The sequence below is a fragment of the Anabrus simplex genome, chromosome 1, assembly GCF_040414725.1.
Source record: "Anabrus simplex isolate iqAnaSimp1 chromosome 1, ASM4041472v1, whole genome shotgun sequence".
Classification (NCBI taxonomy): domain Eukaryota; kingdom Metazoa; phylum Arthropoda; class Insecta; order Orthoptera; family Tettigoniidae; genus Anabrus; species Anabrus simplex.
Genome location: NC_090265.1, coordinates 1,597,973,953 through 1,597,986,343, shown reverse-complemented (window position 1 = coordinate 1,597,986,343; position 12,391 = coordinate 1,597,973,953). Strand labels below are relative to the sequence as shown.

Genomic DNA, 12,391 nt, shown 5'->3' with positions numbered 1-12,391 from the left:
CTAAATGAACTAATTACCGGGCGAGTTGGCCGTGCGCGTAGAGGCGCGCGGCTGTGAGCTTGCATCCGGGAGATAGTAGGTTCGAATCCCACTATCGGCAGCCCTGAAGATGGTTTTCCGTGGTTTCCCATTTTCACACCAGGCAAATGCTGGGGCTGTACTTTAATTAAGGCCATGGCCGCTTCCTTCCAACTCCTAGGCCTTTCCTATCCCATCGTCGCCATAAGACCTATCTGTGTCGGTGCGACGTAAAGCCCCTAGCAAAAAAAAAAAAAGAACTAATTTGAATAATTAGAATATGAGTAATGAAATGTAGGCCTTTGCTAGTGAGATGTAGTGTTTACAGTGCACTATGTCTTCTGGTATGGGCTAGAATAAAATTGTTACTTTCATTGACCTGTCTCAGTCTTATACTTGGCTTTGACAATATGAAAGTGGCTGAGGTATGAGTGACGCTTGTAATGCCATTCCTTATGCAGCCAGTCCCTGCTATGAATGGTGTGAAGATGTCGCTCATAGGGTCGGTTGGTGCGCTCATTTCAGTGGGCTTGGCATACTGATGTGCAATAGCAACTTCTGGCTCAGTGAGGAAAGCAAAGGGAAACTACCTCACTCCTCACATTTCCCTCGTACGCCTCTTCAGTGACACCTTGGCCATCTATGACAGCTAATAGTGAACCTGTTGAGGATCCAACCAGCCTTTGGGCTGAATACCCAACATAATGAAATCTAAGAAGAGTCCAAAATCGGAATTTTGTGTTCATTAACAAACAACCTAAACTAGTTACAAAAGATAGTTAACAAAGCAAATGAACTAATTTGAATGGTTATAAATGAATAATTAAAACTAAGAGAAGGCCAAGGTCAGTATTATATGTGCAGTAACAGACTTGACCTAATCCAGTTTAAAAATCTACTTCAAACTGAAGTTTTAAAAATAATTTTCGAAGCTTTTGCAATTGACAAACCGGAACGTCTTTCTGTTATAGTATGACCATGCTTTGAGAATAATAATGCCCTTTTTCTTTGTAAAACAAACCTTATATTGAGGAGTACATTGTTAGTTTAATAACTTGACTTGCAGTCCGGAGTATGAAGTGTCTATTAACCCTTAGCCCTCTTTTTTTTTCTTTCCGGAACACTCCTGCCTCTCCAGCTCCGTTTAAGAATCTGCTTGCAGAGGGATAAGATACTTCACAAACATATTGACAGCATATCTATAAAAATCAACTAAAGCAAACACAAAATAAATATAATACAAGTACAATACAATATTCAAGTGCAAAGTTCAGCATTTTCAAGCCTGAAATTATCTCAGACAGTCACTTTTTATCTGTATTAGTGCATTGGGTGGAACTTCTTAAAGCACTCGTCGGGATGTAATCCAGGCTTTTTTTTTTTTTTTTTTCTACAAGTATTGCTGAAAAACACTGTCTCACGTTGTAATTCAGGCTTACTGTTCATTGCCATATTTAGGATTACGCCTAAAAATGCTTTGAATTCAGGAAGAGTAACATCTATCGATGACCTCCTAATAGACTCACATCTGAGGAGCGTAACCTTTTGAATGTTTACACTAGCATACCGTTTAGTATCCACGCACAATTTCCGACAATAACTCGTCACAAAACAATAAGTTAAATTGTACAAGATCCACCTTTTCAATACAAGATATGTTGTTGATCAAAATTACAACCTCATTTTATTAAATGGTACCAGTTTCAACATCCATGGACGTCATCATCAGCCAAGTAGGGTCATTATACAAAGATACACATTAAAGATAAAACACATAAAATTGACCCCCATAATTAAAAATTTCTATAACAAGTTAAAATACAAAGCATATTTATGCTAAATGTCCAGGTTTGAATATGTAATTAGTACAAGTTTGACAACTTGTTAGTCACAAATAAAATAAAAAACTGAAGCTGAGAAGCCTCGCAGAAAATAAGTTTGAAGTTTTTGACAGTCTTAAAATTTTAGATCTGGGTGCTTTTTGCAGCATTGGTAACCAACGTATGTAGAGAAATGTATGGTAAGTGCGATTGCAGTAATGTTAAATACATTGAAAGAAGTGGATGACGTTCCTCTGTGAGCATGAAAACAATACTAAGTCGGTAGATAATACATATAAAAACCATCTTCGTAATAAGATGTTATGTCGTATTTTACTTGAGTGAGTGGATCTTGTGACCGGAACTGTGTGTTGAAGAAGTTAAAATATTCTCGATCCAATGCGGGCCTGTAGTATGAAAGATAAAAACGAGTTAAACTCGGATAGTGGAAATGGGGCAAGAAAGTAAAGCTTTATGAAGAGACTCACCTTTGGTTGACTGGTTGTGTATTTGCTACGGAGTTGAGTTAAAGAGGAACTGGTAAGGGAGTCGCGTGGACCGACTGGGGAAGGAAGGGGAGAGGGTGGAGTGTGTTAGGTAGGAGGAGGGCGAGGGGCGATAAATGGGGTGGGATCAGGTGGTTTTGGAGGTAGGAGGGGATATCACGTCAAAGAGTTACGTCCTATCTGAAAGACTGAGCTAATTTCTGGAATTTTGAACATATTAAACACTGCAATGAGAACATCAAATAGGATTTTCAGTTTCTCAGAGATGTCATTTAAATTATAGTTTGGATTAAAAAATTGGTCTAAGTGAATGTAGCAGCTTTCGGTAGTATGTAAAAGAGGGCCCTTGCTAAGCGTGTCAAGGATCTCAGTATCCTGGTCTATTCCATAAAATTTGTGCTTAGCGCCGTGTATATGCTGGCCTACCACAGAAAACCTATTATACCTAATTGCATTTGTATGTTCCATGTACCTAATTTATGTGCTGCAGCCAGTTTGCCCAATATATGAGCTGCTGCAGTCATTGTATCGAAATCTGTATACGCCTGATTTTGAGAAAGGGTTAGAACTATTGATCATGTTGGAATTGTGTAGAACGTCTGAATTTCTATTGTTAGTTCTGAAAGAAATGTTAACATTATGCTTCTTAAATATATTGGTGACATATATGCTTTTATCAAAAGTGAAAGTCGAAAATAATTTTGGTTTTGATTTATCCTTTATTAAATTTGATTTTGAGCGATGCTTAAATTTATTGATTATGCGTGCAATAAAAGTGTTGTTATAACCATTGAACTTTGCAATAGTACAAATGATATTCAATTCCCTTCTCAGATCCGTTTCAGACATGGGGACTTTAAATGTGCGGACCACTAAGCTGTCGTAAGTGGCGCATTTTTGAGTCTGAGGATACATTAAGTCTTGTTTAATTGTTGTGCTGTTTGGGTGGGTTTTCTGAAAATTCTATATAAGAAAGAAGAGGAAAGTCTGGTGATTGTTAAATCTAAAAAATTGATGGAGCCATTAATTTCTGATTCTAATGTAAAGTTGATGTTAGGATCAATGTTATTGAGAGATTTTAGCGTCATCGGTGCATTGGTAGAGCGTTCATCTAAGATGATAAATGTATCATCCACATATCTGGCCCATATCTGAATATTGTTGAATCTCACATCATTATCGATTGCTGTGTGTTCCAAGAAATCCAGGTATATTTCAACCAAAATACCAGAGGCCGGTGACCCCATAGCTGTTTATAAATTACATTATCAAAGATGAAATAGTATTGTTGACCAACAATTTTAAAATAGAGATAAAATTAGATATTTCTAGTTTACTTAAAAGAGTATTGGAATTTAAATTCTTTATGATAATAGAAAAAAAGCTTCCCGATTTTTATACTGGGATACATGTTAACAATGTCAAATGAGTGTAAAGTATGGTAAGGTTGGAATTTTTTGTTATTTGCTTTACGTCGCACCGACACAGATAGGTCTTATAGCGACGATGAGGCAGGAAGGGGCTAGGAGGGGGGAAGGAAGCGGCCGTGGCCTTAATTAAGGTACAGCCCCAGCATTTGCCTGGTGTGAAAATGGGAAACCACGGAAAACCATCTTCAGGGCTGCCGACAGTGGGGTTCGGACCCACGATCTCCCGAATACTGGATACTGGCCGCAATTAAGCGATTGCAGCTATCGAGCTCAGTAAGGTTGGAGTTTGAAATTGTCTAGTTTCTTAATGAACTCTTAATGGATTTGTTTGAAAGGAATGTGTAATGTTTTTTAAGGAATTGTTATATAAAATGCGACAGCTTATATAAGGGGCTTGGCCTGTAATTTACAATGGGGCGTATGGTGACACCGGTCTTATGGATTTTTGGTCGGTAAGCCTGGATTCATGCTAAGTTTTTGTTTTTCTCTTTCAGTTAAAAGGAAAGATGTGCTTTTCAGTGTTTGTTTCAGTTGCCGCTGAATAAATTGGGTAGGGTCTTTGTTGATCACCGAAAATGTATCGTCTGTAAAAAGGGTTTTAGTTTTTAGAATTTAGTCAGATTTTTCCATAATGATGGCAGTATTCCCCTTGTCAGCTTTAGTAATGATCAACTGGTTATCCTTAATCTTCTTTTTCAGTTTGATAATGTTTTTTCTTTCCACAAATTGTACATTGGTTTTTTTTAGTTCAGGAGAAATAAAAATCTTGTTTAATTGTCTTTTAGCATCCAACCTTAGTTAAGCTTGTAAGTCCTGTGGCATGTTGTTGATGGCGGCCTCTGTTTCAATAATGAGCTTAGAAGCAATATTAGGTACATTAGAATTAGGCCAGTTGTGTTTCGGGCCTTTGGAAAGAATTGAGATTTCATCAGTATCTAGTAATGTGTTGGATAAATTGATGAGTGGCGGATGAATTTGAGCGATGGAGTTTTCAGAAGTACTGGAGTCTTTAAATTTTATTGAAGGAGCATAATGTGGTTTTGATTTACTCATGAGCGAATCAAACTTTTTCTCTAAGGTAGTTTGCTTATGGGATAGTACATTGACAAGTCTGCAATAAACTTTGTCCTGAAAGATGTTCCATTGAGCGTTAGTAAGTAAATAAGAGACCTCGAGGTGAACCTCGTATAAATGGTTATTTACAAAGGACTGTTTCTTATGAAGAAATTTCAATTCATTCTGAAGCCAAAGTTTGTTGTTTTTTTTGTTGAAGTTTTTGTTGGTGGAAAAGAACATGATGTTTATTATTAATACCCTTTAAAAAGTTTTGGGTCTATTTATGCATAATACATTTGTTGATGAAGGCTATATCTTTGCCCAATTTCCTTATTTTGATTCTTAAGTTCATATAATATTGAGCTTTAGATTTTGCCTAATAGGCTGTTTCATTTACGGACCAAACATCAAATTCCTGACTTTAAATAACTCGTCAGTCATGAATAATTGGAAAAAGTCAAGTTCACTCTTAAGTTTAGTCCCTTGCGGTGGCTTCTAACCTGACATACCTGTAAATGGGTTCTGTTGAAGTGCAAGTCAGTGTCACAGTATTTCCTCCAGCCATTAGTAGAGATACCAGCACTGCCATTTAGCATAATTTTCTCATTATCAGGATTTTCATCACTCAACTCACCAACACAATCTTGTTCTGCGATATCTTCCTCACCACTTAATTGAAAATCACTCTGTCGCTGTAATCAACATCACTTTCACCTAAAAGTCTGGCTATTTCCTTCTCATCCTGCTCGAATGATGCCATGTTGCTGAACGTCTGTTTACAAACTCGCGTGGTCTTCAAAAATTGCGCACAAAGCCTGATTTCAAAGAGATTATAGCTATACATTGCTTCAAATTGTCGTCAAAGGATGGCAGTAGCTTACTGTACCTATAATTCATGAGCGCATAACCGACAAAGGAGTGATATAGGCATTGACCACATAGGATCTATGCAGGATATTCTCATCGGGCATGGCCCGCCATGTGAGTGCTAAGGGTTAATGAGTGTCTACTCATCTTCAGGGCAATGTCATGTGAAGCGTTTCTATTGAGGCAAGAGGTAAACACTGTCACTGTTTCAAAGCTTTGCTGTTTCGAAGTATCAATGTAGTTGACATGTATGGAATGACTGGAGGTTCTGTTCACCCTGCACAAAGCAATCTCACTGTTTTGAAACATTGAAGCATTGTTGTGTTGAGGCATCAAGACGGCTGATTGCGCTGGCTCAGTGTTTTGAAGCATACACACACTAGTCAACTGTAATTCTATGGTCTTGAGACTCCCAGAGGAGGAAATCTCACTTATAAATTTCTTAACTTATTGAAATGGAATAAAACTCCAGTCCTTCTGGGTGAACCAGGATCACACTTATCTCTTTGATTAAACACTTTAATAATAATAATGAAGGGTTAGAGCCTCCATGGCTCAGATGTCAGCGCGTCGGCCTCTCACCACTGGATACCGTGGTTCAAATCCTGGTCACTCCATGTGAGTTCTGTGCTGGACAAAGCTGAGGCGGGACAGGTTTTTCTCTGGGTACTCTGGTTTTCCCTGTCATCTTTCATTCCAGCAACACTCTCCATTCTCATTTCATAGCATCTATCATTCATTAATAAATCACTTTGGAAGTGGTGACCCCATTGTACTAACAGCCTATATCTGCTTCATTCATTACATCCCTGACCCGGTCAATGGCTGGAAAACAGGTTGTAGGTTTTCAGTGAAGGGTTAAACAATTTTGCTTCATACATCAATAATATGTTATTCTGTGCTGTCCCCTTCACATTTAAATAGGAATGTGATTACTGCATTTCTTTCTTTTAAGTATTGAATAGGTTGAACCTCCTTTTCAATTATTTAATTTTTAATATCTACCATGTCAGCAAGAAGAATTTATGAAGTTGTTGGTGAATACAGTGTGTTTTCCTTGCTTTGATTCAGGAAACTTATTCAGTTGAACTGTGTTTTTCAGATACCTTGTGTTTGAATGACACTTAGAAATTAATGTAAATTATATTGTTTCTCTTCTAGGAAGTGAAATCCAGTGACTACTGTGAATACATTAGGCCTCCTATCGACAAATATAAGACACTTCAATTTGCAAGTTTTGATGAGATCAAGGTTTGTTCCATTTAAACAATTCCTTCATTGTATATATCACATTAATAACAATTTTCTTATATAAAATTGTTTTGTTATTTTTTTAATAATAACAATAACATATTAATATTTCCTGTCTGCAGGATGTTGGGTACCAGCATGGCAAGACGTACTTTGCTGGTTTATTGAAAGCTGGTGCCTTGCCTTTATTCAAACCGCCAAAGGTGGCAGCTAAAAGCAGTGAACAACATCTCATGACTGGTTACACCTTCACAGACCTAGCACAAATGGTGTGCAAGGTCTCACGTAACCAGTATATTGATGAGTCAGGTAGGAGAAAATTATATAAGATATTCAAAGAGCTGTTTCCAGTCCATTAAAACAAAATTCTAGACTGTGTTTCTAAATGATATTTAGCATCTATATGCTGCAGTATATGTTTGTGATGCCCATACTGGAAAAGGCTTGTTTGAAGCAAACCACCGTTGATTTTGTTCCACTTTAACTTTTCATAGCATCAGTTGTGTGAACCTCCCTACTTCCAGATGCTCAAACATCACAAATGATCTTATTGTGAAACCAGACCTTGTTTATCTATACGATAGAGCCAGTCATCTCCATACAGGCCATGAAAGCCCTTGGAAAAGCGGTAAGTAAAGGATTCCCCTAACCATAACCTCAACTCTTAATTGGATAGAGTGACTAACTTAATGCCCCGTGGAATTAACCTGGTCAAAGGTGCCAACCAATATGGATTGTCTGTAATTATTACAGATTTCACCTCACGAATACAGATTTACGGTCAAAGGGGAAATTATTACGGAAAAGTTGACATTATCACGAAAAATTAATTTTCTACAGAAAAAATACAGAAAACAGCTCAGTCCTTTCGACCCTTTCTCCTAAATCGTCCTTGTTTCAATGCTTGTGAGTTGGCAACGATACTTATTCGATCGTGACTTCCTTTTACTACCCGTAAGTGTTGTAGAATTAATTGTGAATTAAGAAGCTCAGGTGCTGCTCTTCTTCACTGTAAATCCTTCACTAATGTTGCATTTGCTGTGTCAAGTGTACCTGACAGTTGACAGGAAGAGTGAGAAAGAAGTGAGGCCTACATTAAGCACATCTGCACTGGAATCGCTTATGGCTCAGAAGGCGAAAATGCCATCACAGTGGGAAGGATGCTTTAAGAAAAACTACACTGAAAAGCAGCTACTGTGTGAGAAACAAGCTACAAGGAATGTTTTATCACAGATCCATAGCGAATAGAAAGAAGAAATGAAAGCACTTCAACTCACTTCCCATTACAGCAATGGTGAAACTAGTGGCTACAGTGCGAAGTTTTGCCACTGCAGCACAACGATTGCTTTGGATGAACAGATGACATTGTTTATACTGGCTACGCGCGTTCTTACTTGTAGCGGGAGTGATTGTTTTAGTATAAATCTATATTTTGGAATAAAGTGAGTGTGGAAATGCCATCGTGCTTTGTGCCGGAGTCTCGATCTGCTTACAGGTCAGGTGAAGGTAAACATTTGTTCTCACCATCTGAAAATGAGGAGCATTTCTCTGAGTGGGCTCGAGGGATCCCAAGAAAGGACATGCAGCTTACACGTAAGTCCAGGATATACAAGTGTCATTTTTTAGAAGATCTTATTATTAAGGTAGACTCGTTTATTATTAATGGGGAAAAGTTAAGCGGGGAGCTGTCCCTCACATTTTTCCAAACTGACCATCCTATTTAAGCAAGTCCCTGAAAATTCAAAAACTCCCACTGAAACGAGAGTTACTCAAACAACATTTTGGAAATGACAATATCAACAGTAGTATCTTAGAATGTAATGGACTAAATTTTCCCACTACATCTAAAATACTCAATAGTGATGATAATGTAACCTGGTCTCAGTTTGCCCTGTAAAATAGCTGATAGTGACGATAGTGCTTCTAGAACTACTCTAAATTTTAGGAGCCAAGTTAAAAACCTTGGTAGGAATTTAATTGGAACCAAAAATAAATTAGTTGCATGCAGAGCTAAATTAAAGCAGATTACAAATAAAGTCAGTGTGTCAAGTGAAGCTGAAGACAGTCTTAAGTTCCTTAGCAAGGAACAAAAAAATAATTGTGTATACAATGCTCAAAAAATGTAACACAGACCCAAAGGTATGCACTATTCTGATTAATTTATATTAGATGGCTTGATTTTGAAAATCAAATTCCCTAAGGGTTACAAGCATTGTTTGAAGCATGAGTTACTTCCTCTCTCTACCAAAGCTCATTTGAGACGACTGTGCAAAGGGTTCAAATGTAATTATGGTGTTAATATATGCCATGAATGCAATTAAAGATTTTCATTTAAACGAGCAAGACAAAGACAAGCGACTAAGAATAGTGATTTTTAATGAAGTGAAATTGAGAGAAGACATTAGATTTAATACAACTACACTGACAGTTGACGGGTTTGTTGATTTAAGAGATGAAACTCCCTACAACAAGAAGAACGTCCTTGCCATTCACGCGCTTGTATTTGTTTGTCCTTTTGTTGCACAGCTGGATCCAGCCTGTAGCAGTGTATGCTAGCAAGAATGCAACTTCTGGAGAGCTACTGCAAAAACAGCCTATTATTTCTCAGGTCATAATTCAATTGGAATAAGCTGGGGTGAAAGTAATTGGCTTTACATGTGATGGAAGTCCATGTAATAAAAGGGCGTGGATGAATTTGGGAATTGCTCCATTGAAAACTCGGCAGATCATCAAAGGCGAGTGTGAGCATTTTCTGATTCCGTGCATATTTTGAAGTGCATACGTAATTATATCCACGATAACGTTCTTTGCTGTATAAAGGCAAAGAGGTGAATTACAACTTTTATAGACAATTATATCAAATGGACATTTCTGAGTTCGCTGGTCTTTGAAGTTGTCCTAAGATAACATCCCCTCACGTAGACCCTACCTCATTTCAGAGGATGAACGCTCGGTTAGCTTTTCAATTATTCAGTAAGAGTGTAGCCGATGTAATTAAGCTGCTTAGAGAATTAAGCGTAATGAATTGTGATAGCACACAGAACTGTTCACACGAGAAATCAATATAATCTTGCAGGTGCCCTTAACTCCACATTGCCCATAAAAGGGCTTTATAAAAGTTCTCCATCACACAAAATATTTGTTGAATTTTTAGAAAACATCACAGGATTTAGGTATGTCCTGATGGCAAAATTTAATCAAGATCCTTTGGAGCACCATTTCATTATTTTGCATTCCCGTAGTTGTGATGATCACCCTTCCACTGTGGACATTAAGTTCATTGTGGACATTTACACATGCTGCAGTCTGTGTATATACCTACTAAACTCGCCTTAAATTCGACCGCAAATTGCGAGACAGTGATAGATTCCCCCCTCACTTCATTTGTTAGTGATATGCGTGCAATAGCTAAAGAAAGTGAACGTAAGAATAAAGAAAGTAAAGAGTTTGCAGAGGTCAAAATTGAAGAAAAAATAGTACTCATGGACTGCGAAAATGAAATAACTCTTCCTTACCGGGGAAACCTCACAAAACAGAATTTAGTGTTTAACTTGGCAGGCTACATAGTAAGAAAAAGTTACAAATATGTTGACTGCTTAGATTGTGCTCGCACCCGTCGTAGTGAACTACCACCTGAGCTTGCACTGGCAACATTTACCCTCATTAAAGATTATGGCACGAAGAAAGGCTTGCGATACTTGACATATCCTTCACCGTGTGTGTTTAGGTTGCTATTGCAAGTAGAAGGGGTCGTCTCAGAAATATTGCGATCAGAACAGAATTTATGGGGTGATATATTTTTTGTATGTTTGGACAGCTTAGACTCGATAGTTGTCTGACCTTCAGACCTTGGATGCAGCAGTGAACAGAGATATGACCTTGTGGGAACATTAGTGTTTCATTACATAAAGTGCCAATTCTTCTTCTGTACGAAGGAAATAAGGAAAGAGCTGTTATCGTCCAAATCAGCAAAATCATCTCGGAAGTTCTCTAAGATTTCGGACAACTAACGCTTTCGAGGGTATTAAAACTTTTCATATATGTCTTAGATAATGTGAAATGCATAATAGTTTCAATTATATCTCAAAACTTTGTAGGTCATTTCGGAATTACTGATGTTCAAATCTTTTCAGAGGATAACATTAAGTCATTAAATTAGTGTGTTTACCAGCTTCCTCTATTCAAATATTCCTGGAGTGTACACAATGGCACATGCAAGGGAATAATTCAAAGATCATTTTGGCAACTGAAGTGTTAGAGAATTTATTTCGTGTATGTTTTGTATATTGCCGCGCTCGTGAGCAGCGCAGTTCGTCTATAGCTTTACTAGCGTAACCTGCCGCCACCGCCTATTAACTACGAGAGGGCACTCACTTCGTCTTTCCATACGCTATGACAGAACTAACAGGTTGTATGCAAATGTTATTGTGTAATTTGATATACTTTCGAATAGATTGCTAGAGGGAAGGGCAAAAGGGGTGTCATTATCAAGAAGGAAGAAACATGCTTTGGAATTGAGGACTGTTTTTTCAAAACTCACTCTTTGCAAAATTATAATTTTTCAGGAGAGACAAAAAACTGGTTAGACAATAGAGTAAAAAGGATAATTTGACAAAGTACATCTTAAACAGTTTATTTGTTAGTTACAATCTGATATAAGTATAGCCAAAAGCACAAATTTGAATAGTTTTTACAAAAAAGGTAGGGGAAAATGTTCGGTTTTTTTTCAAAACTCGCTCATTGCATAATCCTATTGAGTAAAAATTTCATCCACAGCATATATAAAACAAATTTAAAAACATAAAATGTCAGAATTTACACCAGACATTATCACAATACTATAAATGAAGAATGGTAGTGGTAATAGTATATACGATACCAGTGTTTCAAAATTTAACAGATATAAAATTAATGAATCTCTGTCTTTATTGACTAGACCACTTTATTTCTCAATCAGTTTCCCCAACTTCTGTATCCTCCATCATATCACTTACATTTAGCTTGTTCTTGGTATGTTTTCCCTTAAGAACCGCTTCATAGAACTCCTTAGCTTCCCCAGGTATTTATATGAATTTCATTCATTTTGCCATATCTTCGCTCTTTTCCTTACTAACGTGATTTACTATTTCCATTTTTGGAGTCAAGTCCATTTCTTTGAAGGAAATCTTTCCTTTATTGAGTATTTCTACAATGGTTGATTCACCACTTTATGTGTATCGAACAGCGACTTGTACCTTGAAGTTTTCATGTTTCCTGTATTGAATGATGCGGGTTTTTGTGATGTTGAAAGGTAGTCCCTTTCGAAATCTTTCTTGATTTTGCCTTCAGATCATAGATGTTCCAATCTTTTTTGCAGTATTCTCACTCGTCCGTGATCACTGAGTAGGCTATGATACTCCATAGGCGATACAACCTCTTCTTTCTCTCTGTATTTTTTCTCTAC

General features: G+C 37.3%; 1 protein-coding gene across 3 annotated transcripts in view; it reads left to right on the top strand.

Annotated features, from left to right (window-relative positions):
• The window catches only part of sws (patatin like phospholipase domain containing sws), an 874,342-nt gene that overhangs the window by 750,242 nt on the left and 111,709 nt on the right, over positions 1 to 12,391 (top strand). For all 3 annotated transcript variants that reach the window (XM_067138236.2, XM_067138235.2, XM_067138234.2), the window contains exons 24-25: positions 6,859 to 6,948; positions 7,071 to 7,257. In XM_067138236.2, the coding sequence (XP_066994337.1) occupies positions 6,859 to 6,948; positions 7,071 to 7,257 (277 nt within the window). The remainder of the gene's footprint in view (positions 1 to 6,858; positions 6,949 to 7,070; positions 7,258 to 12,391) is intronic.